This window comes from Thermobia domestica, chromosome 9 (genome assembly GCF_964235325.1).
Source record: "Thermobia domestica chromosome 9, izTheDome1.hap1.1, whole genome shotgun sequence".
Lineage (NCBI taxonomy): Eukaryota > Metazoa > Arthropoda > Insecta > Zygentoma > Lepismatidae > Thermobia > Thermobia domestica.
The window spans coordinates 8,608,645-8,630,862 of NC_137462.1; the positions used below are offsets into that span (position 1 = coordinate 8,608,645).

At 36.6% G+C, this 22,218-nt stretch overlaps 2 protein-coding genes across 2 annotated transcripts; both read right to left on the reverse strand.

The window, feature by feature from the left end:
* Positions 1-18,281: 18,281 nt before the first annotated feature.
* LOC145694303 (uncharacterized) lies at positions 18,282-19,055 on the reverse strand. Its single transcript, XM_081770392.1, has one exon. It carries the CDS (start codon positions 19,053-19,055, stop codon positions 18,282-18,284), a length of 774 nt encoding a protein of 257 aa, XP_081626518.1.
* A 1,664-nt stretch (positions 19,056-20,719) lies between these two features.
* LOC145694304 (uncharacterized) lies at positions 20,720-21,754 on the reverse strand. The gene has a single exon (XM_081770393.1). The coding sequence runs from the start codon at positions 21,752-21,754 to the stop codon at positions 20,720-20,722; it is 1,035 nt and encodes a 344-aa protein (XP_081626519.1).
* Between the last annotated feature and the right edge of the window lie 464 nt (positions 21,755-22,218).

Here is a 22,218-nt window from a genome sequence, read left to right on the forward strand (position 1 = left end):
CACTACTTCCGGTTGATCGCTATATCAGGGATGCCCACAAGGGGGGCTATGACGCAAACTGCGTCATTGAAATATTTGGGGGGGGGTTAAAAATCTATATAAATATGTTTGAGAGGGTGTAAAAATTAATCGAAAAGATTTTTTTTTCATGGAAGAACACCTACGGATAGGCAATTGAGGGGGATGCGTCATGGATATGAGGGGGGGGGCACCACTGGCTATATAGAGTAAAAACGATAACAGACCGAGAAATGGTTTTCTGGAATCAATTAAGCGTCTCAATAATACATTCCATCTCCACTCTAATCTCTCTGCTAAAACTGAAAATGGTAGAAATCTTCTACCACTTCTGGTTTCAGTATTAATTCAGAAAATATATCACTTTATACAAACCAAATTCCTTCACGTGGTGAACCCGAGACTGCTACTTGCTTTTTATCATTATTTTTCTATCCAATTAACTACTATGTAATAGAAAAAATATCGTACCTTTGCTCACAGAGCGCAAAAAGTCACATTTAATTACTTTAAATTTCAAAAATCGGAAAACGATGACATTATATTTAGTGAGGTTTGGTTATTTATTAGGATTTCAACAATTACAAACAAACAATACAAGACTATTACTTTGATTTTTTTTTTAATTTCCAAATCAACGGCTACTGTTCGAGAAGCATCACTATATGCAGATGTATGGTAAGCTTTAGGATCACATTTCTTATAAATTATTTTAGGTTTCTACAAATTTCTTTTCAAATATGTAATCGTATACTAGAACCATTACATGGATAATTAGGGACAAGCATCCCCATGAAGTAAACGTCGCTAACACCTAGTGGCCCACTTGCCGGTAAATGACGATCGTCGATATAACGACGCGTCGAAGCATTGGCGCTAGTGTGCCACTGGCGGCAGGGTTTCGTCGAGTCGAAACAGATATCTATATTCGGGGTGTTGAAGTTACCACCGCGTAGTATTAAGGACTTCTTTTTGGTCCTCGCTTCGCAAAATCAACGGAAGGGTTGAGGAGAATCGTGAAGGGACCAGCACGAATTATCAGCAGTCATGTGCATGCGGTTATTATTATCCTGGCGAATTGTTCCTAAAGTGAGCTCCGGTGGTCAAGAATAACTCCTGCCTCTACAACATGAACTGAAAAATGTAGAGATGAGTGCATATAATTGTGTGAATTTGAATGGCAACTGTCGCCGCTTATTAGAAAGCTAGTATATAAGAACTATGAAATAAAATAAATAAATACACGTCATTTTGTTATAAATAGAGACCGGATGTTAGGCAAAATGCATATTCTTTAATATTAAAGATATGATCAAAAATAACGTTTTAAAGTTTATATAGGGGGTTATAGTTTCGATTTAAGCCAATTTTATTTTGCCTATTTTGCCTATTTTGCCTATTTCGACCTTTACTGCCTAAATAATTGCTTTAGTGCCTAATGTTGCCTATTCTATACATTTTCTTCAAATTAAGCCTTCATTGGGAAAAATGTAATTTATATAACATAAATAATACACACATATATGTGTATATTAGGTGTTTGTAAACACAAGCACATGGTACGTTGCAATATATATATATATACAGAGTGAACTTCAAAGATATGCTCATACTTCAGGAAGTGATTAGTGATATCAAAAGAACACAAAAAGTCCTCGTGTATTTTTTCTAATTCCGTGTCTTGTGCGAATGACAGAGTGCCAACTTGGCATTGAAAATCGAATCCTGACAATTGGAACGAAACCGAAAGATGTGCGCATACTTCGAGAGGTGATTCGTGACATGAAAAGAAGACAAAAATTCCTCTTGAATGCAGGAATCACCTCCCGAAGTATGTGCACGCCTTTATGTCTCGTTCCAATTGTCAGGATTTGATTTTGGATTCCAAGTTCGCCCCCTGTCACTCCTACACGACGTGGAATTCAACAATATACAAAAGGACTTTTTGTCTTCTTTTGATATCATGAATCACCTCCTGACGTATGTGCACATCTTTCAGGTTCTCCCAGTATATATGGAATGCATAACAAGCTTCGTTTTTATATGTATATACAATAAAAGAAGATATTAACAAAGAAGTATGTTTCTATATTCTTTGAACATTATTTATGACTTGAATCTATTTTTTAATTATATTGAGTATTTATCTTCATTATTTCGAGTTACATTTTAGTGCCTATTTTACTGCCTATTTCTTAAATTTTTAGTGCCTATTTGCCTGCCTATTTTCCAGGTTTTTAGTGCCTAAACATCCGGTCTCTAGTTATAAAATTGCATGGCGAACGCATTTTATCTTATCCCAAACGGTTATTACTGTATTTATGTACTAAAGGCTTGACTTTAGTTTTATTTGTTAAAATTGAATTTCTAGATAATTTAATAGTTATAAACTGATTTCCGTTATTCTTCCATTTATGAATCAAACTAATCCTGTGGAAATTATACTTTCTTTTTTTTTTTTTTTTTTTTTTTTTTTTAATGTACGATCATCTTTTTATAAGAGGCCCAGACGAGACACGTGTTCTGATATTTTGCATCATTTCGAGTTCCGCCGTTATAATGTTAGCGCTCTGATACTTTTCTTATCAGTATATATATATATATATATATATATATATATATATATATATATATATATATATATATATATATATATATATATATATTGTACGTTTTCTACGGTTGCCAACTCTGGAAAGTAAAAAAAAAAATAAGGGCATCCCCTCAAAATTCCCTATGATATAGGTCTAAGTGTGAAGTATCTCTGTTCAGGTTCGGACTCATCCATGGGAAGGAAATGTATTATCGTGAACAAAAGTGCATTAGCACCTGTATTCTGCATATCCTTAGTACATTCACTAATAAGCTTAATAGATACATTGTGCTATAAATGAGAAACTGAAATCGGCATTGATCATTTTATTGTCTTTACCAGTAATTATAGAAACAGATGATCAGATGTATATTAAACTTCACGTGACAATTTGGGATTTGGAAAATGAAATTTATTCTTTAAATCTATACTTCAACTACAGGAAATTGCTTTAAGAAGTCCTTTTTCATTCTCAATCAATATATAAAATTCAAATTTTGCCTGATACAGTCCCTGTCATCTCTTTAAAATTATCAAACAGATGAACAAAATATATTAATCGTTGATAGATGCTGAAAGGTGACAGTTTTGGATTTACTTTTGAAATCTATACTTCGAACTAGATGAAATTGCTTCGAACTAGATACAAATTTGAAAAACCGTTCATAAACGGACTGGTAAGAAGTTTGTACCGATCATCGGCTTTAATCAAAATAACAGCAATATTTCCGACCAGGCCGGTAAGAAACCAGCCAGTTGGCAACCCTAATTTACATATTAATGAACCACATATTAAAAGTATATGACATTATTGTATGAATATCAAACACCCATTCAGTTCCCAACCCTGTCATTGCTGGCAATTATAACGTATGATTTCACAACCTTACCAGCAAGAAAAGGATGACTATTAATTTAAATTTACTAGTACAGAATTCCTATTATTAATTTATTCAATTTATGGAAATCAATTTATGCCCTTGTGTATTTATTTTTCAAACAAATATGCTCAAACTTTTTTTAAAAAAAAAATATCTTCCTTAAAATGCAAATGTGGTGAACAGGATTATTGAAGTTATAATTAATAATAAAAATGCCTTTTAGAAGTCTATCATTGGTACAGTATCAAACGTTTAATGCATGCTTCCTTTAAAAAATGTCTTTTTACAAAGTTACCACAGTTCATGAGGTAATATTGAGACACAAATGAGACGGAATATTCCTGTACATAGAGCTCGGATAGTAAAATTATACACATATTTATAAAATAAAGAGTTGATCGTATTATGCTCGGAGTTTGGATCGAATTTACTTACATTTTTTCGTAGTTTTCTAATTGTGTTAAAACTTGTACAAAGTAATCCCGTTTTACGGTTTGGTTTAATTTGGTTCTATATTGTTAACGGTTTACTCTTGTAACTTGAAATGCTTTCTTCTTCTTCTTCTTCTTCTTTTTCTTCTTCTTATTATTGTTATTATTATATATTTGTTCCTTTCTCTTTTTTTCAGGTTCTCTGATGCATGAGTAATCTATTATTAGTACATTTTATTGGTTCATCTTTTGTCTGCCAAAATCTGATTGGGACTATTGAGGTCCCGTGCGATGTCATGGCAGCATTTTTGGTGAGATATTTCTTCTCATTTAATATCAGCATAACTGATTTGTGCGAGGATGATTCAGAAAGTATTGTTTCCTAGGTGATACCTTTATATGTGTTTGTCAGATAGCAGGATAGGTATCATGGAAAGGTTGGAATGTCAGCTAGAAATGGTTGCATCATTTTTCAACATAGTCCGCATGACGGGCAACACACGTGCTCCAATGCGAAACAAGGTTTTTCGTGTCATCGGGGAAGGATTGTGGTGATTGCTAGCGACACCATTGTCGAAGTGCTGCTTCTACCTCCGCGTCACAATTGTAGCGTTGGCCCTTAAGGTGATCCTTAAGTTTGGGGAAAAGCTAAAAGTTGCAGGGCGCAAGGTCCGGACTATAGATAGGATGAGACACAATGTCAACAACATTTTGCCAACAAATTGGACAACTCTGAATTTTTTGGCGGAAGAGAGGACTTGTGGCGGTAGGGGAACGGCGGGCAAAGTGGCACACAAGTTGTAAATGGCGTAATATTGTCGGAACAAAACACAATAACAGAATGTTTTATACACGCATGGAAAGCTTGAACCTTCAGTCATAATATACAATAAAACAGAAATAAAACAATTGAACATCTTGATGATAGACGATATTTAATGTAGATATGCGGAAGTCAACTTTGCCCGCCTATAAGTGGGCAAACTGGAACGCACATGTACGCAGGGTAAAAATTGTTGTTTGTGGAGATAATGTTGCGAATTTACTTAAGACATTAATTGCGCAACTATTACCTTCGGAGAACAAATTATGAAGTTGCAGGTTTGTAAGACTTTGTTTACAATTTATTTGTAAGAAAGTAAAAATAAAAAATGGAAGCTATCGCATATATGTCTTCAAACAGTTCCACTTTGCCCGCTGTCTGTTATTCCTCTTTGCCTGCATCAGCACTGTTCACATTATATACCTCTCCAGATCAAGGTATTCATCAATTCATAACATCATTTCATCGGTTTCTGCTATGAATAATGTACTCACCTGTATTTCCGTTGAATATTCAGGAACTACAACTCTTTTCTTCCTGGCCTTCTGAAAACTTGTCTTTTCATGTCACAAGTTTTCCCTCTATTCCTCATGAGCAACGCAGCACGTGGAATTTTCCATTACGTCATAGCATCATGACACTTGCTTCTCTTCAGCGCTACCACCTGTGTCTTGATGTATAGCGATATGTTTCTGAAAATGACAAATTCCACTTTGCCCGCCCTTCACCTACTTCATCGACTGACGCCTCGTTTCGTGGTCGTAATGGTGTGGTGTAGCCACGGCTCGTCATCCGCAATGAATGCTCCTGGGTACACAACCTTCCGCAGTCAGAAATTCAATGAGAGCCCAATTTTTTAACCGGCTGTCACCACTGGATGCCATGGATTGCTCCATTACTCTGGGACGGGAAGAGATAGGAAGGTGAAACACGTGATATTCTATAGCTTAAACATCACTGCATTAATGATAAACAGTTCAGAATGTTTGCAGTACTATTGGCCAAGTAGTGAGCTTGGAGGCATTACTTTCTGAATCACCCTCGTGGCCTACTTAACGTTGTATGCATAATTGAAATATATATGAAATTTAAAGGAAAATGCGACATAGCAACCAGAATCCATTACCTTGTCCTTGTTGAAAGTCAACTCCTTACTGTAGCTCAGTGGTAGAGCTTTCACTTCTAGTGCGAGGAGTCCCTTACTCGAATCCAAGCCATGTTTGTAGTGAACAACATCGCATTCCTGAGGTTCTCCCGCACTCTCATTCCATCAATTCTTTCATAATCATTTACCTCTATTAATTATAGGTCTTCTTCAGCCTAAACAGCGAATGCATGAGATAGTGAAATAAAGATTTAATTTCATTTCTTTCCATTTTCCTACATTGCCAAGTTCACATAAGCAGCTGCAACTGAGAACTGAACAAATCTTTTTTTTTTTTTTTTTTTTTAAAATCTTTGATACCCGACGCATTCCAGCTCACCCCTCAGTTTCCTCAGGAAAAACTGAAAAAAGACGCTCCTTTAATTATCCCTTTGTCCATCAACTTTTGATGATACTGAATCCAAAATGCCTGCAACACAAGAAATTATTAATTAAAAGGTTTTTTTCCCTTTCAAAATTTGCTGCAGTTTAAGGTACATGTGACAAGCTTCCATAGTCCAGCAATTGGTTGTTATCATTTTTCCTTTAAACAAGTTCTTTATAGAAGTAATTAATCGTATACCCTATTAAAAAGAAAAGCACACAGTTTTAATTTTAAGATTAAAGGATTTTTTAAAATATTTTCCCATACATCTGCTAAACTACTTTATATTCTGTATTGAAATATATACAAGGAGAAGTCAAATAAGTAAAGGGATTTGCAATTTCTCGCACTAGGGTTTGGTAACAGTGCGAGTATCCAGCGTTAAATTAGTGTCGTCTACAACACTTCTATGCAGCGTGTCACTCTTATTCCCGCGTTAGTCGTTGGAGTGTAGCACACAGTTAAACATGGCAGCTTCATTGTCGATCTGCACCAAGCAGCAAATGAAGGCAGTGTTCGCTTTTTGTTTGCGGAAGTTGTCAAACCTGCGGAAATTATTCGTCGAATGCAAGCGCAGTATGGTGACAGCTGTTTATTGCGAAGCAAGATCTACGAATGGATAGAGCGTTTCAAACAGGGAAGAATTTCTATATGTGACGAGGAAAGATCAGGCAGGCCATCGACGTCAACGACAGAGGACAATTTGAAAGTCGTTAAGGGTATGATGATGTGAAAATAGACGAATCACAGTGGACTAAATTGCCAATACTTTACATATCAGTCATGGTTCAGCGTATTCCGTCTTTCACAGCAGGCTAAATTTTCGAAAAATGTGTGTAAGGTGAGTCCCGAAAGAATTGTCAGGCATAAGTCATAAAAGTTGAACATCTCTCGTAAACATTTGGCCCGTTATCGTCGCGACGGAGGTTTTTTTTTTTTTTTTTTTTTTTTTTTAACAACAAATAGTTACTGTACAAACTTGGGTACAACATCACGAACCGGAAAGTAAGTCTGATTCCAGTCGATCAAAAGACATGAATCCATTAAACCTGCCGGGACATGCTTGGTACGCGAATTGCACGCCGTCACATGACTCAAAGATCCATACTTGCTCCCTGACAGGCACTGACCTAAGAATGCCAAGTCACTGGAAACCTTGTCACGTTGTGCTGCAAGTTATGAGTGCGAGAAAATCACACACACTAATGTCATAGTACATGGAATCCATTTTTTGTGCAATACTACATAGGAACATTTCCGGATGTTCACGCTCCTGTCCACTTTCATCCTTGTTGCCTATTATGTGTCTTTTCTCACATTATTTTTCAATCTTAGCATCAGCCTCCCACCAATATATGGGGCGTTCAGAACACAAGGGAATCAAGACACATTGCTAAAGTCGTGAGAAAAACAAACGAACTTTGTAATGAACGGTTTATTACATAGAAACTGATATTTACGTCATAAGAGTTATTTACAATATCTGAACATGAATCTTTTAAGCTGTGAAAGGAGCTTCAGATAAAGATCTTAATAATGAAAATTATCCAAAATGACCAAAAGTGGTCTTCATTTCCTTGTACACTAAACGTCCATATGGCTGGTTCTCGGTTATCTTCATGTGATACATCCTGGAAAACACTTTACTTTTTACTTTGCACATGAGTAGAATTACTTTCATTTTCTTTTTCATTATTATTACTATTATTATTTTAAAAATTCTTAGAAGCCTTTCTTTCTCAACAGGAACTGCAGGCAAACGTATTTTCTCAGTTAAGTACTTCTATCTACTAATCATCACCACCACCTGTTGCTCAGACAATACTTCTATTAAACAGTTGTTATGACTATCTGAAGGTGATTTCTTCTACAAAGACTAAAGTGTTTCATGTGGAAAGAACGGCCTTGTTCTGATCTTAGTAAATACGTTCCAGAAGGAGACAATTTCAATATCAAATCAGAACACAAACTCATTGTACCTTTGTTCAGATGAGTTAACCAAGTGATGAATTAAGTATATATGGACATATAACAACCGTACCAATTCCAGATCATACAGCGTTAACATGTGACTACAATATGGAATATTGTCCAGCGAATATCATTTTTGTGCGACAAAGACTGTTAAATGTTTCCAGAAACAATTTCACTCACATCTACATTTTGCGAAAGTGGTTCTGTATTTTCATCTAAATTGAAACTTATGGACCAACAATTGTGCTTTTGAGAAATTTGGCAATGTTAAAATAACAAGTTGAAAATTGCAATTGTCTATTGAAAAGTAAGAAACTGTCTATGGTATTTCTATTAAGTACTGAATCACATTACTCAAGTGTCTCCCCTTTGGATAATAAATGTGCTGTCATAGCAAACAGTTTTCGACATAATGATGAATCTCCAGAGACTGAGTGCCTATTCCTCAGAAACATTTTAATGAATTTGCATTTTGTGAATGTTCTGTTTGCATCCGAGTGGAAACTGGTACCGAAGCGTGTAAAGAAGATTTGAAATATGGATTTTCTTTTGTGTTAAGCACCAAAAGTTGAGATGATGCCATATACTGAGAACAACGTGTTTGCTTTCAACCAAATCATCAGAAACCTCACGGCTGTCTTCTCCTCTGGATTGTAGCAGAAATTAGAAATGGTGTCATCACGTACTCTAACAATGTATATATGTTGAAAAAAGAAAAAAAAAAAAGGTAAAATAATAAAAATCGGGGGAAGCTTTGATTAAGTGGGGTGGCTGGATCAATAGATGGATGGGGTATGTCTACCACCAATCTCTATGATCTCTAGGAAGATTGGTGGTGACTGGATGGGCAGACAGGGGAGTAGACTGGTGGACAGGACGGGTGTTTGGGCCGCTGGGCAGACGGTCCGGTAAGGGGGAGACGGGCAGACGGATGGGTTGAGGGGGTCTTGGAAGAAGGGAGGATGGGGGTGTGGGTGTTTGGCTTGATGGGCGGGTATACACAACATATACACGTACGCACATCCAAACGCCTACATTCCTCATCACCACAAATACAGATGCGGCGAGGGACCACGCGCTGCGATCCAGGTGGGTAAGTATGTAGCATTTACAGACTTACACAATGACTGATGATCTTCGAATGATTCTTCTGCTTGCTTCAAATGGGTGTTCAATGTGTTTTCGCTCGCATTTCTCTATATCCAACAGTTTTTACTTCTTCCTAATATATCTCTCTCTGATAACAATAATTGGCTATTCAATCCACATTTGTTCTATTATTATTTCTTTCACATACTATGATAACAATTAATCGCTTCTCAATTCACACTTGTTCAATATTATTTGTTTCCTTTTCCAGAACTTTCATTAGAATGTCTCTCCATCAAAATGTAGAAAAGAGTGAAGAAATGAAGAAGAAAGTGACACTGTTATCCATAATAAACATTCTGCTAGAATATTGTGCTGGGAGAACGTGCTATCAGGTTAAAGTCTGACTAGTATTGAAATATGAGAAAATGTCGAATGGTGAACATGTCCCACAGACAAAATCACTCGAAGGAACCCAATGGATACAACGGCTGTAATGGAAAATAGTAGAGAATCGAGGAAGATAAGTAGGATGAAGGGGTGGTGAAAGGGTGGAGACAGTGTGGTAAAATAAATAAACAAAAATATAAATAAATTAATTAAAGAAATAAATTACTTAAATAGATAAGTTTTAGTAGGTAAGAAATATAAATAAAAAGTTAAATAAACAAATAATTTAATTAATTAATCATAACTCTTCTTTCCACCATCACCATCATCGTCATTATCATCATAACCCTAATCACCGACCCCACTGTCTCCAGTTTCCTTCCACCCAAATCTTTTCTTTTTCTGCAGTATTCATATTATAGTCGTTGTATCTACCTGCCTCTCTAGTGATTTTCTCTGTGTCATGCTTAAATTTTTAATGTTTTCTCTTCCCTTAATATCTACTCAAGACTTTGACCTTGCAACACATCCTTCTATGCTAACCTTCTAGCATGAGATTCAATATGGTGATAGTAACACTCGACCGGACTTTTGTCTAGCATTCTCCTTTTTCTTCGGTCTTGGATGACGAGACACTCAGTCTTGAAAGCTGTCCTTTATTCTTTCAATGTTCTTTTGTTCATCAGCATTAGGTTCACACACACATTGTTTATAAACAGAGGTGGCTCGTGAGGAAAGTCACACTGCTATAAATTAAAGTTTTATCGCTTGAGACTAAAAGAATAAAAGTTATCTAAAGTATTAATTATTGTATACAACAATCAGTGCATAAAAAAGTTTTCTTCTTTTACTTTCAAGGGAAAAAGCGTTATTTTTAGCGATGTGACTTACCTCACGAACGCCTCTGTTCGCACATCCACAAACAATTAGTATTTCTTTTTCAGTTCTTTCGACGAAGAAGAAAGAAGAAGAAGCCTTACCACGACATATTATCTGTCTGTCTTGTTGGGTGCTTGTGCTTCTGTCTGACCTGACGCTGGGGTTCTTGATATCTGTCCTGAAGCCTGAATCTTAAATGTTGATCCCGACCTGATGCCCTCTGTGCCCTTATACCTGCCCCGAAGCCAGCCTTCTCTACTGCCTGCTTTCCCCCCATCTATCTATTCTTTCAGCCACCCCACAAAGCTGGGTAATAAAAAAAAAAAGTTGTTTCGTTTTATTTCATGATGCTTTTTACTAACAAATTTGAAATTTATAAAATTCTGAATGGAGTACATTTAGTGTGAAACAGGAGCCAATGGGAAACAGGAGCCAGTGGTAATATTTAGTTTCTGCAATGACTACTTGTATTTAACTAACTCCTCGTCTATTTTATTTGTTAATGTCATAAGCATTTTTTCCTTTGTTCTGGTTTTCATGGTGATAGTTTCTTAAACTTCGTTGAGGATCTAAATGAAATAAGGTGAAACGTTTATCGCCCCACGATTAGACAAAACGAGATAGATGATAAACAAAAATAAATGGTTGTCGCCAGACAGATAGGCATAATCATCCTATATGCCTTCTCATACTCAAGCATACCTTTATACAAGCTAGTGTCCTGCGAATTCTAATCGGATGGAGAAAATTTACCGGGTTTTATTTTCGTTAAACTACTTAGATATAACAACATAATTTTTTTCAGGTAATACCTTAAGAGCCTGATATACTAAAAATAATACAAAATTTACCATTTTTCTTTTGCCTGTTTATTCATAAGTGAAAGGAGATAATGAAATGCAATTTAACACAATCATAGATAATGTTATTCTACAACAGAAAATATGAACCTGAATAATTTTTAGTGTTGTTATCCATAGTTGCCAGAATAACATTTCTAAGTTAAAATCTAAGTTAAAGCAGCGATTAGAGGAAAGAACTAACTCCATTTGATTACGTATCATGTTGTCCTGGAATCTTGTGAACTACTTTTTAAGTAATAATTGTGTTTAGTTTGTAATAGTTTGTAAAAAAAAAACAAAATAGTTATAACATAGAGTAATAATGTTATTTAAAAAGTAGTTCACAGGACACCAAAGCAATCAAATGAAACATATGATACGTAATCAAATGCAGTTGGGTTCGTTCCTCTAGTCTCTGCCTTAACTTAGATTTTGGAGAAAATGTTATCCTGGCAACACTGTAACTTCTATGGATGGCAACACTGAAAATTCTTCAGATACATATTTTCTGTTGTAGACAGGGTCGGTTCTAGACATTTCTTAAGTGTAATCAAACTATCATTCATAAAAAAAAAATATTCAAATCATTGTTACATTTGCAAATTTCTTGAATATTTGTAGTCTTCCTGTGAACATTAACGAAAAATGGTGAAATTATATATAATTGACTGTGGATGAATACTGAACAAAGTTCCAATTTTAATAATTGATAGCATTTTTTAATTAAATAAGCAGACAACCGGAATATATACCTAAGATGTATTTTGACCAGTGCCGGACTGGTCACGTTGGCTACTTGGCAATCGCTATGGGTCAGAAGCCTGAAGGGCCCTGCAGAGATTACGTGGCGCAATACCTATAGGCCTTGGTCGAATTTTCGCGATCGCAAATGTTTTCTTGAGTCTTCCTACCGAAAAGGTTGCGAAAGCATAATTTCGTCTTCCCGAAAGAAGTCTTCTCGAGCTCGTTTACTCGTATCAGTAACTTCACCATTACGTTTGATTGTCTCAGTATTATTGTAACTCTTTTTGCGAATATATAAGGGCCTTTAAGGGCCCGCGCCATGGGCCCTCAATCTGGCCCATCCGACACTGATTTTGACAAGTACAATTGAAACATAAGTCGAAACAATAAAGCTCAAGAGTTTCAAGTCTAATATTAACAAAGGTTTGATTTTGACAAACAGGTATGCTCTTGTACTTGATTAAAAACATTTACGTAGTATTTTGTAGTGATACGATTATGGCAATAGCTTAATTTCTCGTTTTCTTTGTTACTGAAAAGTTTATGTTATAAAGACACTTTTCTAGGTTTCAATTTAGCAAAAATCTTTTATTATTGCATCCGTATCCATTTCATTGATATTGGCTATTTTACTTTTCAAAGGCCATCAAAGTTAGTCCATTTATTCGTTCTTGAAATATAGTTGATCTCAAATAATTTTTTATTAATTTTAACTGAACTTGTTTATTACACTATAAATGACAAAAGCGCGTGCCTTAATCGAAATTTAATTTGTCTTCGGTCCAGTGGCGGAACTTCAAAATGAGATCCCTCCTCCCGCAAAACGTTCTTAACCTGCCCCAGTGTCAATTCAATTCTTTCATGTCTCTTTCTAACATAGGCATTCGAAATCAAACAATGAGTAACACAAACAGTGGCGCACCCAAGATTTGTTTTAGGTCCGAAGATTTTTCGGACTACCCTACAAAATACAAATAATTTTGTGTATTTGCCCCCTGAAATTGTGCTAATTTTCTTAAAACTGAAAGTTCTTGGGTATCCAGACTTTCGGACCAACTCCATTGGTATCCCTGAACACAAGTAACTAATAATCAAAACTACTTTTGCATTAGAACTTAATACTAACTATTTAAAAATATCGCTCCATCGGAATTTAATACGAGAGAATGGATTGATAGCGATTGTTACACTGTTATAATACAACGAGTATATGTATACGCTGCTGTGAGTTCTAAAAAAAAAGTGTTACTTATAATCCTAATAACCTTTCGATTACAGTTACCCTTTCGAGTTATATACGCATATACTGCGTGAAAACTAATTGTATTCAAACAAATTTTGAAATACATTAAATTTAACTCAGACCTGTAACCGAAGAGGCTGTACCCATTCCATTTTAACTTAACAATTAAATTATCGTATTATAATGAAGTAAAATAAATTTACAGTTTCAAAAGTTTGTCAACTTGCAGGCGCTTCGTTAATAGTAATTGGTAATGGCAACTACCCCACCTCAACATTTGTATATACCAAGGGTTTTCAAACTTTTTGCAATTGAGTCTCCCCTCAACCACCAAAATCTGAACGCGCCTCCCCTGTCAAAAATTAAATGTGTCAACAACATAAATATATGTGTCCCTAAAAGAAAGACTATCACTATGATAAACTATGTTTCATTTATTAATCACCAATGGAAGTACCTCATTAACACAGATGATCTACATTGTATACACGACTACATCTTTTAACGTTATTAGCCGGTGTTAATAATTATCAATTGTGGTAAGTCAAATATTTATGTTAAAATTGAAAACTACGAACATAGAGGAAATTTAAATAAAAAACCGGTACATTTAAATGTCGAGCAAAGTCAATAGGATGTATGAGCTTGTTTTTGAGTCACACAATTTATTTAATCTCGGCACATACAGTACTTTGAAATAGCAAGGCGTATCTCTTTCTGGAGATTTATTTTTGACCTATATTTGGATTTGATCACTGCCATGGCTGAAAATCAGGTTTCGCAGAGATAAGAAGTTACAAAAGGAAGGAGCACTCGCAAGGCCTTCTTACTTCATTCCGGATACTCATTTTTCACTGAGCTCCAAAGTTCAGGCAATGATGCAGAGAAATACTTGGTCTTCAATGTGTTGTCTGAAGGGAGATCAATGAGCTGGTCTCTTCTCGGGTGGTGAAATTTGGTGAATTCTCTGCGTTGAATGGATTCACGACCCAGTTGTACTGTGTGTCCTCTGGAAAGTACTTCTCGAATTGGACATAAAGTTGTGTTAAATATTCCTCAAACACTGATTTGATTTCTTCATTTAGCTGGTCCCCGGTTTCTTCTAACAACTTGTTTAGTGTAGGAAAGCAGTCACTCATGTTCTCCTCTTCCGAAGCAGCAACTTCCTTTTGAAGCCTAACACCTTGTCTGGCAATTGCAAAATGTTTATGTCATTCTCTTGTAAAGACACATTTAAAACATTTAGTTTCTCAAAATTATCACAAAGGTATGACAGCTTCTGAAGAAAGGCAGAATCAATGAAAATTTTCAGTATTGGGATGATCCACAAGATACGAGTTCAGTTCGTGTTTCAATCTAGCGTTTTGGGGGTGACTTCTGACATAGTTCACAACTTCTACGTTGTTTAAGTCACTACTGAGATTCTTGGAAGCAAGGGATTTTCTGTGTATAATACAGTGATTCCAGATTGCATTACGGGCTTTCTTACGATAAGAGCTTGTAATCCTTGATAACGTCCTGACATGGAGCGAGCATCACCTGTACATATTACCATACATTTTATCCAATCTAGTTTGTTTCCTTCCATGAACTTGTCAATGCATATTCCCATACATTTTATCCAATTCAGTTTGTTTTCTTCCTGGACTTGTCAACAACTTCGAATAATTCGTTTGCTGTTGTTCCAAGTGTGGTATTCTCACGAAACAAAAGATCTTCCAAGAATTCATAACTTTCGGCTATGAATCTCACATAGCAGACCAAGTTCGCATCCCTGTTGCTATCAGCTACCTCGTCGATTTGAATCGCGAATTCCTTCCCCCTTAGTTCCTGGATTATGTGTTCATTTACATCAGCAAGGTAACTTATTCGACGACTAATTGTGCTGTCAGACAAAGGCACACTTTTCAGTTGTTTAGTAGCAGATTTACCAACCATAATCGAGACCATATCAATTGCAGCCGGCACAATCAGTTCCTCAGCTTTTTGTGGGATTTCTTGCACTGTGCCACACGATATGCTACTTTATACGATGCTAGAAGAGCTTTCCCGGGCACAGATATTTCCTGAGAAAATGTACTTTTGTTTCGTATCACTTCAGTTGCTTTACAGGAAAAATATTCCCGGTTCTTATCTTGTAAATTGGTATGCACAGTTTCTAATTGTCGCTTCAACTTATCGGGTAGCATGCTATCTGCAGCCAACACTTTTGAAAGTATGCACTGAGGCCTTTCTTCATTATTAACAGTAGTATTGATAAAATGGTGCACAATGGTATTGATATTGGTAAAACCTCGCCCGCTGAAATAAAGAGAAATTCAATTCAATTCAATTCAAAACCGAAGTCCAAATAACGTTCATCATATTTCCTATACTTCTGTTTTGGTTTCTCTGAGCCACTAAGTTCTGCATTATACAATTCACCTTTCTTACTCGTCTTTATTATAAACGTATACATTGCGAATCAATCCACAAAAAGCGTCCTATTACTCTTAGTGTAATTAACACAAAACGCCTGCACATAAAACACTTGCAGTTACTTTATTACTGTTTACTTCAAAACAATATAAATTTTGAAGTCTCTTTCTTCTCAGAGTAGCAAAATTCAAAAAGCAAAGTTGTAATTAGAAGTAGACGTATCTTCGTGTGCTGCACAATTCTCCTCAGTTAGTGTTGGTGAAATGAAATTGTATGCTCTTTGGTACGAGGTGAAGTGTGGTTAAAGTTTTGATTGGACTTTTGGTGAAATCTGTTTTCGAATTGCTTCAGTAGTTCAGATGATTGACTCTGAAAATTTGCTAATTTTAAGTGATGGTCGTTATTTTTCAAACAATATTACATTTCCAACAATGTAGTTGAGTGTAATTTAAATTTAAATTTAAATTTAAAATTTTATAATAACTTTGGAGGATGATCGTGATTCAATCGTGATTCTTCTAACGATATCAGTAATCCTTTACCTGTTATTAGTGATGACATCAATAAAGACTGCAGGTCCATAAATGCGGATATCTCCCATGTAAGCAACGCATCAGGATCAAAATTTAGCCCAAAAAAATCAACCCCAAAACGATACCGCTTTAAACAAGAGCAATTAATTTTCAAACAGACCTAACGAGACTACCCGTAAGCTTTGTAACAAATTGTGTGTTAGTTTAAAAGGCCTAGCAATTCACAATAGCAGGTGCCATTATGAAATCAATAAAACCAAACCATGCTCGCTTTCACGGAAGTCACAATCATCCATTGATAATGTCTATTACCCAAGAAAGATGTTGATCTCCAAATGCGATAAGCTTCTAGCAAGATGAAATTCTCCTACTCGAGTGTTACGCAGGGTACCTCGAGGGGCTAGAGCTAGAGTGGCAGACTCTCTGTGCGAGGTATTGCAACAAATAGTACATACAAACGACTCAGAAGCTTGGATGGATCTTGTACAATTTGAATGTATATATTTGTTTTTTCATACTAAAGTACAATGACAATGCTAAAAACAGTGTTCATACTAGTGGGCTCAGGCACGTAGCCAGGATTTCGTAATAGGGGGGTCCGTGACGAAATATTGCGGTTATCACGCCAGGGCTCGTTCATTCTGAACTATTTTACTATAAACATATATTGGTTCGTTTAGCCAGGATTTCGTAATGCTGGGGGGGGGGGGAGGAGAATAACATGAAATACTCTGGTTACACATCAGGGACTCGATCAATCTAAACTATTTTAGTGGCAACACGTATATTGGTTTGTTAGGACAATAAAATGAGGATATGCTAGTAAGTATTTCAATAATGAACTATCTCTCGAGTAAAAGAATAAAGAATCTCGAGTAAAAGAATATAAAAAAGTATTGAAAAAGATATAATATTCTGAGTTTCTTAAGTTCTTCTTAGAGTCTATCTGATCGAACCGGTTTCTCGATCATCATTTGTTGTCCATAGGATTAGCATGGAGCTAGATGGAATTTGGAATGCTCCGTTACAATAATATTCATTTTCAACTTGATCCCCCCCCCCCCCACACACACACACAGTTTCCTCTACACAAAGGCCCTCATAAGAAAGAGTAACCATACGCTTGCTGTAGCTTTATATTTTTAACGCTGATTCTTCTTTTTCTCGTTTCTTATTGTTTCATCCTTCCTTAACTTTTTACATTTCTGGTTCCGAAGGGGGGTCCAGACCCCCCGGACCCACCCCTTGGCTACGTGCCTGGTGGACTGGAAGGCTTGATTCGTACACCACATGAATGCAACCAAATATAAATTCACTGTATTTAATGATTACAACTTTAGTTTGCACACAAAAATAATACAAGAGAATAAACATATTCACAAGGTCTTTAGTTGTAAATGATTGTAGTTCGATGGCTTATTGTTTGTGCTATATTGTATGATCTTCGACCATGATATATGGTCCACCAAAACTGCATGTTCTTGCCTCAACACTCACACTGTTCACAAAACAATAGAAAAGCGTTAAGCAACTTGAACACTGTTGCCAGCTAAAGGCACACACATACTGTTAAATACACAAATAATCCCAAACATACTCCCCCTGTTGGTCAGCTAAGGTCTGGCCAAATAAAACAAAATGATACATATAAAAAACGAAACGAACACAAAACTTGAAGCAATGTTACAACTGTACTTATTTTTAAATTACCAAAATCTCAATTCTAATCGTTGTTATATGGTAATGCAACTAGTTTCTTGATGGAACGTTTATATGTTCCAGTTGTAGTACGAACCGTCACTACACGAACTAAGAAATCCTTTCCTAGGAACACTTTTTCAATGATGCCCAATTTCCACTGCAATGCAGGAACGTTGTCTTCAATCAGCAAAACTCATCTCCGACCTTGAGTTGTCTTAAAGCGTTGTTGAAGACCATGTAAATAATCTCGGGACCATCTCTTCCAAATGTGTTGTTTTAGTTGTTGTACCTTCTGCCAACGAGATAAGCGGTTATATGGTAGATCGGTGAGATTAGGCTCTGGTGATGCTGTAAGTGCTTCTCCAATTAAGAAATGTCCAGGTGTGAGAACACTGATGTCGTTAGGCTCACTTGATAGCACTGTAAGTGGTCGAGAGTTGAGACAGGTCTCAATCTGTGTGAGTAATGTTGCAAACTCTTCATATGTTAAAACTGCACCTTTTGTAATACGAACTAGATGGTATTTCATTGATTTTATACCGGCTTCCCATAGTCCTCCAAAATGCGGCGAATTTGGTGGTATGAAGTGCCACTGAATTCCTTCGGTCGATGTAAAATCATGAACTTGAGAACTAAAAGGATCTGATGAAAACAACTGATACGATTCTTTCAATTCGTTCTTGGCTCCAACGAAATTTGTGCCAAAGTCGCTGTATATATTGAGACATCTTCCTCGTCTGGCTATGAATCTGCGTAAACCTGCTATAAATAACTGCGCACTAAGATTTGTTACCAATTCCAGATGTATTGCCTTGGTGGATAAACAAACAAATAACGCAACATATGCCTTACGTACAGATCTATTTCTAACTGCTCCTGATTTTATGTAAAACGCTCCCGCGTAGTCCACGCCTACGTTTGGGAATGGTCTCGCTTGCTGAACACGAGCTGCTGGCAACTGTCCCATAAGTTGTTTTGAACCACTGGCCTTTAACTTGAAACACGTGAAGCAATGATGGATCACTTGTTTTACTACCTGTTTGCACCTGATGACCCAATATTTCTGGCGTAGTGATGATATTAATAATTGGGGTCCAGCATGAAGTAATCTTAAGTGTTCTGCTTCAACTATAAGTTTTGTTAAGTGTTGATTTGATGTTTGGCGTCAAACGGAAGTTGACTATTCTCGAATCTTCCTCCAACTCGGATCATGCCTTCACTATCTAAAAATGGATGTAAATTTCAATTTACTTCTTGGCGGAACAATGTCTCCATCACCAGAGCCGGATTTAGCATTTTGGCGCCCCTAGGCCCAATAATTTTTCCGCCCCCTAGTCTGGTTAAAGTTACTTTCCTAAAAAAAACCTTTATTAAAAAATTATATCAGACCTATATGTTAATTGCTTAGACACCACTCCACGATGCAATTTTACCATTGCAAGTTTTTTGAGGAATTTACTTGGTTCTGGGCTTAACAAAATACCGTTAATGTATTAACAAAAGATTGGTAAATTACTTGTGTTTTGTTCAGTTTAGCCATTTGGGCAAATAAATAAAAAAAACTCTATAATACATTATAAAATAGTTTAACTTTACCAACAATTATTTGCTCCAATGAACTTCAAAATTAGGATGCTTTATTAATTTTTTTCTCTCGGCCGTGCACCCCCTGGGAGCTTGCGCCCATAGGCCCGGGCCTACCGGGCCTATTGGGAAATCCGGCCCTGTCCATCACGAAGATGCTGTAATTCGCTGTGAAATCCAATTTCTTGTGTCCATTTGATGCAAACATGGAGCGCTGTGTGGAGTTCTTGTACCAAAAGACCTTCTGTTTGTTTTGTTTGTGTCTAATATTATGAACAAAACGTCTACAATATGCTATTGTTCTAACTATTATGCTGCCAAATTGTCTTGAGCCGTGGCAAAAATGCGAACTAAAGCTCACACCCCGGCACACCCACGCGTTGAGCCAATAAGGGTTCAGCAGCTGCTAGGCGAGGGAGCCTTAGCGAAAGAGAGTGGAATTCCTTCAGCCGATAGCAGCGCCTGAAACGGAAGACTAGGTGTCAAGTCAATGTGGTATATTTATAACCTTGACAATTTTAAGAATCTTGTTATGGTTTCATTGCACCAATTGTCTAAGGTGACTGTCAATGTTATGGTTCCCTTACTCTCTGGAACTTGATCTGGTTGCAATGAATCCTTACTTGTGACTGACCAATTAGATTCTAAACTAGAAAGCCATTGTGAGCCCTGCCACCATAATGAATTGTCCTTTATGGAAACTGCATCTATTCCTCTTGAAATCAAGTCTCCAGGGTTGTCTGAAGAAGTTACATGATTCCAACAGCTGACGTCAGTTAAGTCTTGAATTTGAGCTACTCTGTTGGCCACGAAAGGTTTCCATTTGTTACACGGAGAAGCTAGCCATGCTCACACAATTTGGGAGTTGGTCCAAAGATGGACGCTACTTATGTTCAATTTTAAAATTTGTAAAATCTTGTGAACTAATTTTGCCAAAACAACTGCTGCGCATAACTCCAAACGTGGGAGTGTGATTTTCTTCACTAGGGCCACACGTGATTCAGCACATAAGAACTTAACTGATATTTCTCCTTGTTGATTGATCGATCACATATAAATGCAAGCTCCATATGCTCTTTGAGAAGCATCTGAAAAACCATGGATCTGAATCTCCGCTATATTTCCTTCAACGAGTACATATCTGTCGAATTTAATCTGATTGATTAATGAAAGTTGATTGTACAATTGAGTCCATTTCTTTGCTAATTCCATTGGTATACTATCGTCCCATTGAACCTTTTGCCGCCACAATTCTTGCAAAAATATTTTGTATGAAATGACAACTGCTGAAATTACTCCTAATGGATCGAATATAGTGGCAATGATTGAAGCAATCTGGCGTTTAGTAATGCACTCTTGGACCTTCATTGTTGACGTCTTGATTTCACCGAGAACTATCTCCTTGTCTGGATGCCATGACAATCCTAATGCCTTGACGCCTTGGCCTTCATGGAACTGCACTTCTCGAAACTCTGGCGAGATGGATTCCAATAACCTTGAATCATTTGAACTCCATTTCCTAAGTGTAAAACCTCCCTTTCCCAGTAACTTTATCAATTGCTTCTGGACCTCTAGAGCTTGCTGTGTGTTGCTCATGCCACTACAAACATCGTCAATATAGAAATCTTGACGTAATATTTCTGCTGCTACAGGGTAATTATGCTCTTCTTCATCTGCTAATTGCTGTAGACATCTTGTGGCCACAAATGAAGCACATGCCGTACCATACGTTAATGTTTTCAACTCAAAAACTTGAATCGGTTCATTTCTAGTTCTTCTCCACAATATACGCTGTAATAGCGTGTCTTCTGGATGAACATTGACCATGCGAAACATCTTAGCTACATCTGCAGTGAATACTACCGAATGAGTTCTAAAGCGCAAAATGATAGAAAACAAATCTTGCTGTATTGTAGGACCAACTAAGAGAATGCCGTTAAGACTTTTTCCGCTGTCAGATTTTGCTGAAGCATCAAACACCACACGGAGCTTCGTTGTAGAGCTTGTGGGCTTAAAAACTACATGAAGTGGCAAATAGTATGCAACGCTGACGTTGTAACCAATCTCAAGTTCGTGGTCCATGTTCGGGCAGCTATTTATTTATAACCGCCTGTAGTTCTGTTCGCTGTCCTTGGCTCGTGGTATTACCAATAAGTATACTCCTGATACTTTAACTTACCTGGACATGATGATGAAGACCTCTCCAAGAAAGGTTACAAACTGTTTCCAAAAAGCTCGTCGGTCTCAATAATGAGATGAGCATTAGGCGCCGAGAGGTTCGGGTGTCTCGTCTCGAAAACCTCACGGACGATCAGACGGTCATCCAGACCATAACGCACACAAACACCATTCATACATACAACGAAAACACACTGGGTTAAATGACACTATACTTATTTATTAGAACACTATTTTGAAAAAAAATAACGAAGAGAAATGAACACAACACTGGACACTAATAAATTTTGCCGCTGAAATTACGTTTTGCTCTTTTCGGGAAAAAGAGCTCTTTCTATATATATGATTATAATTCAGGTATCACTATA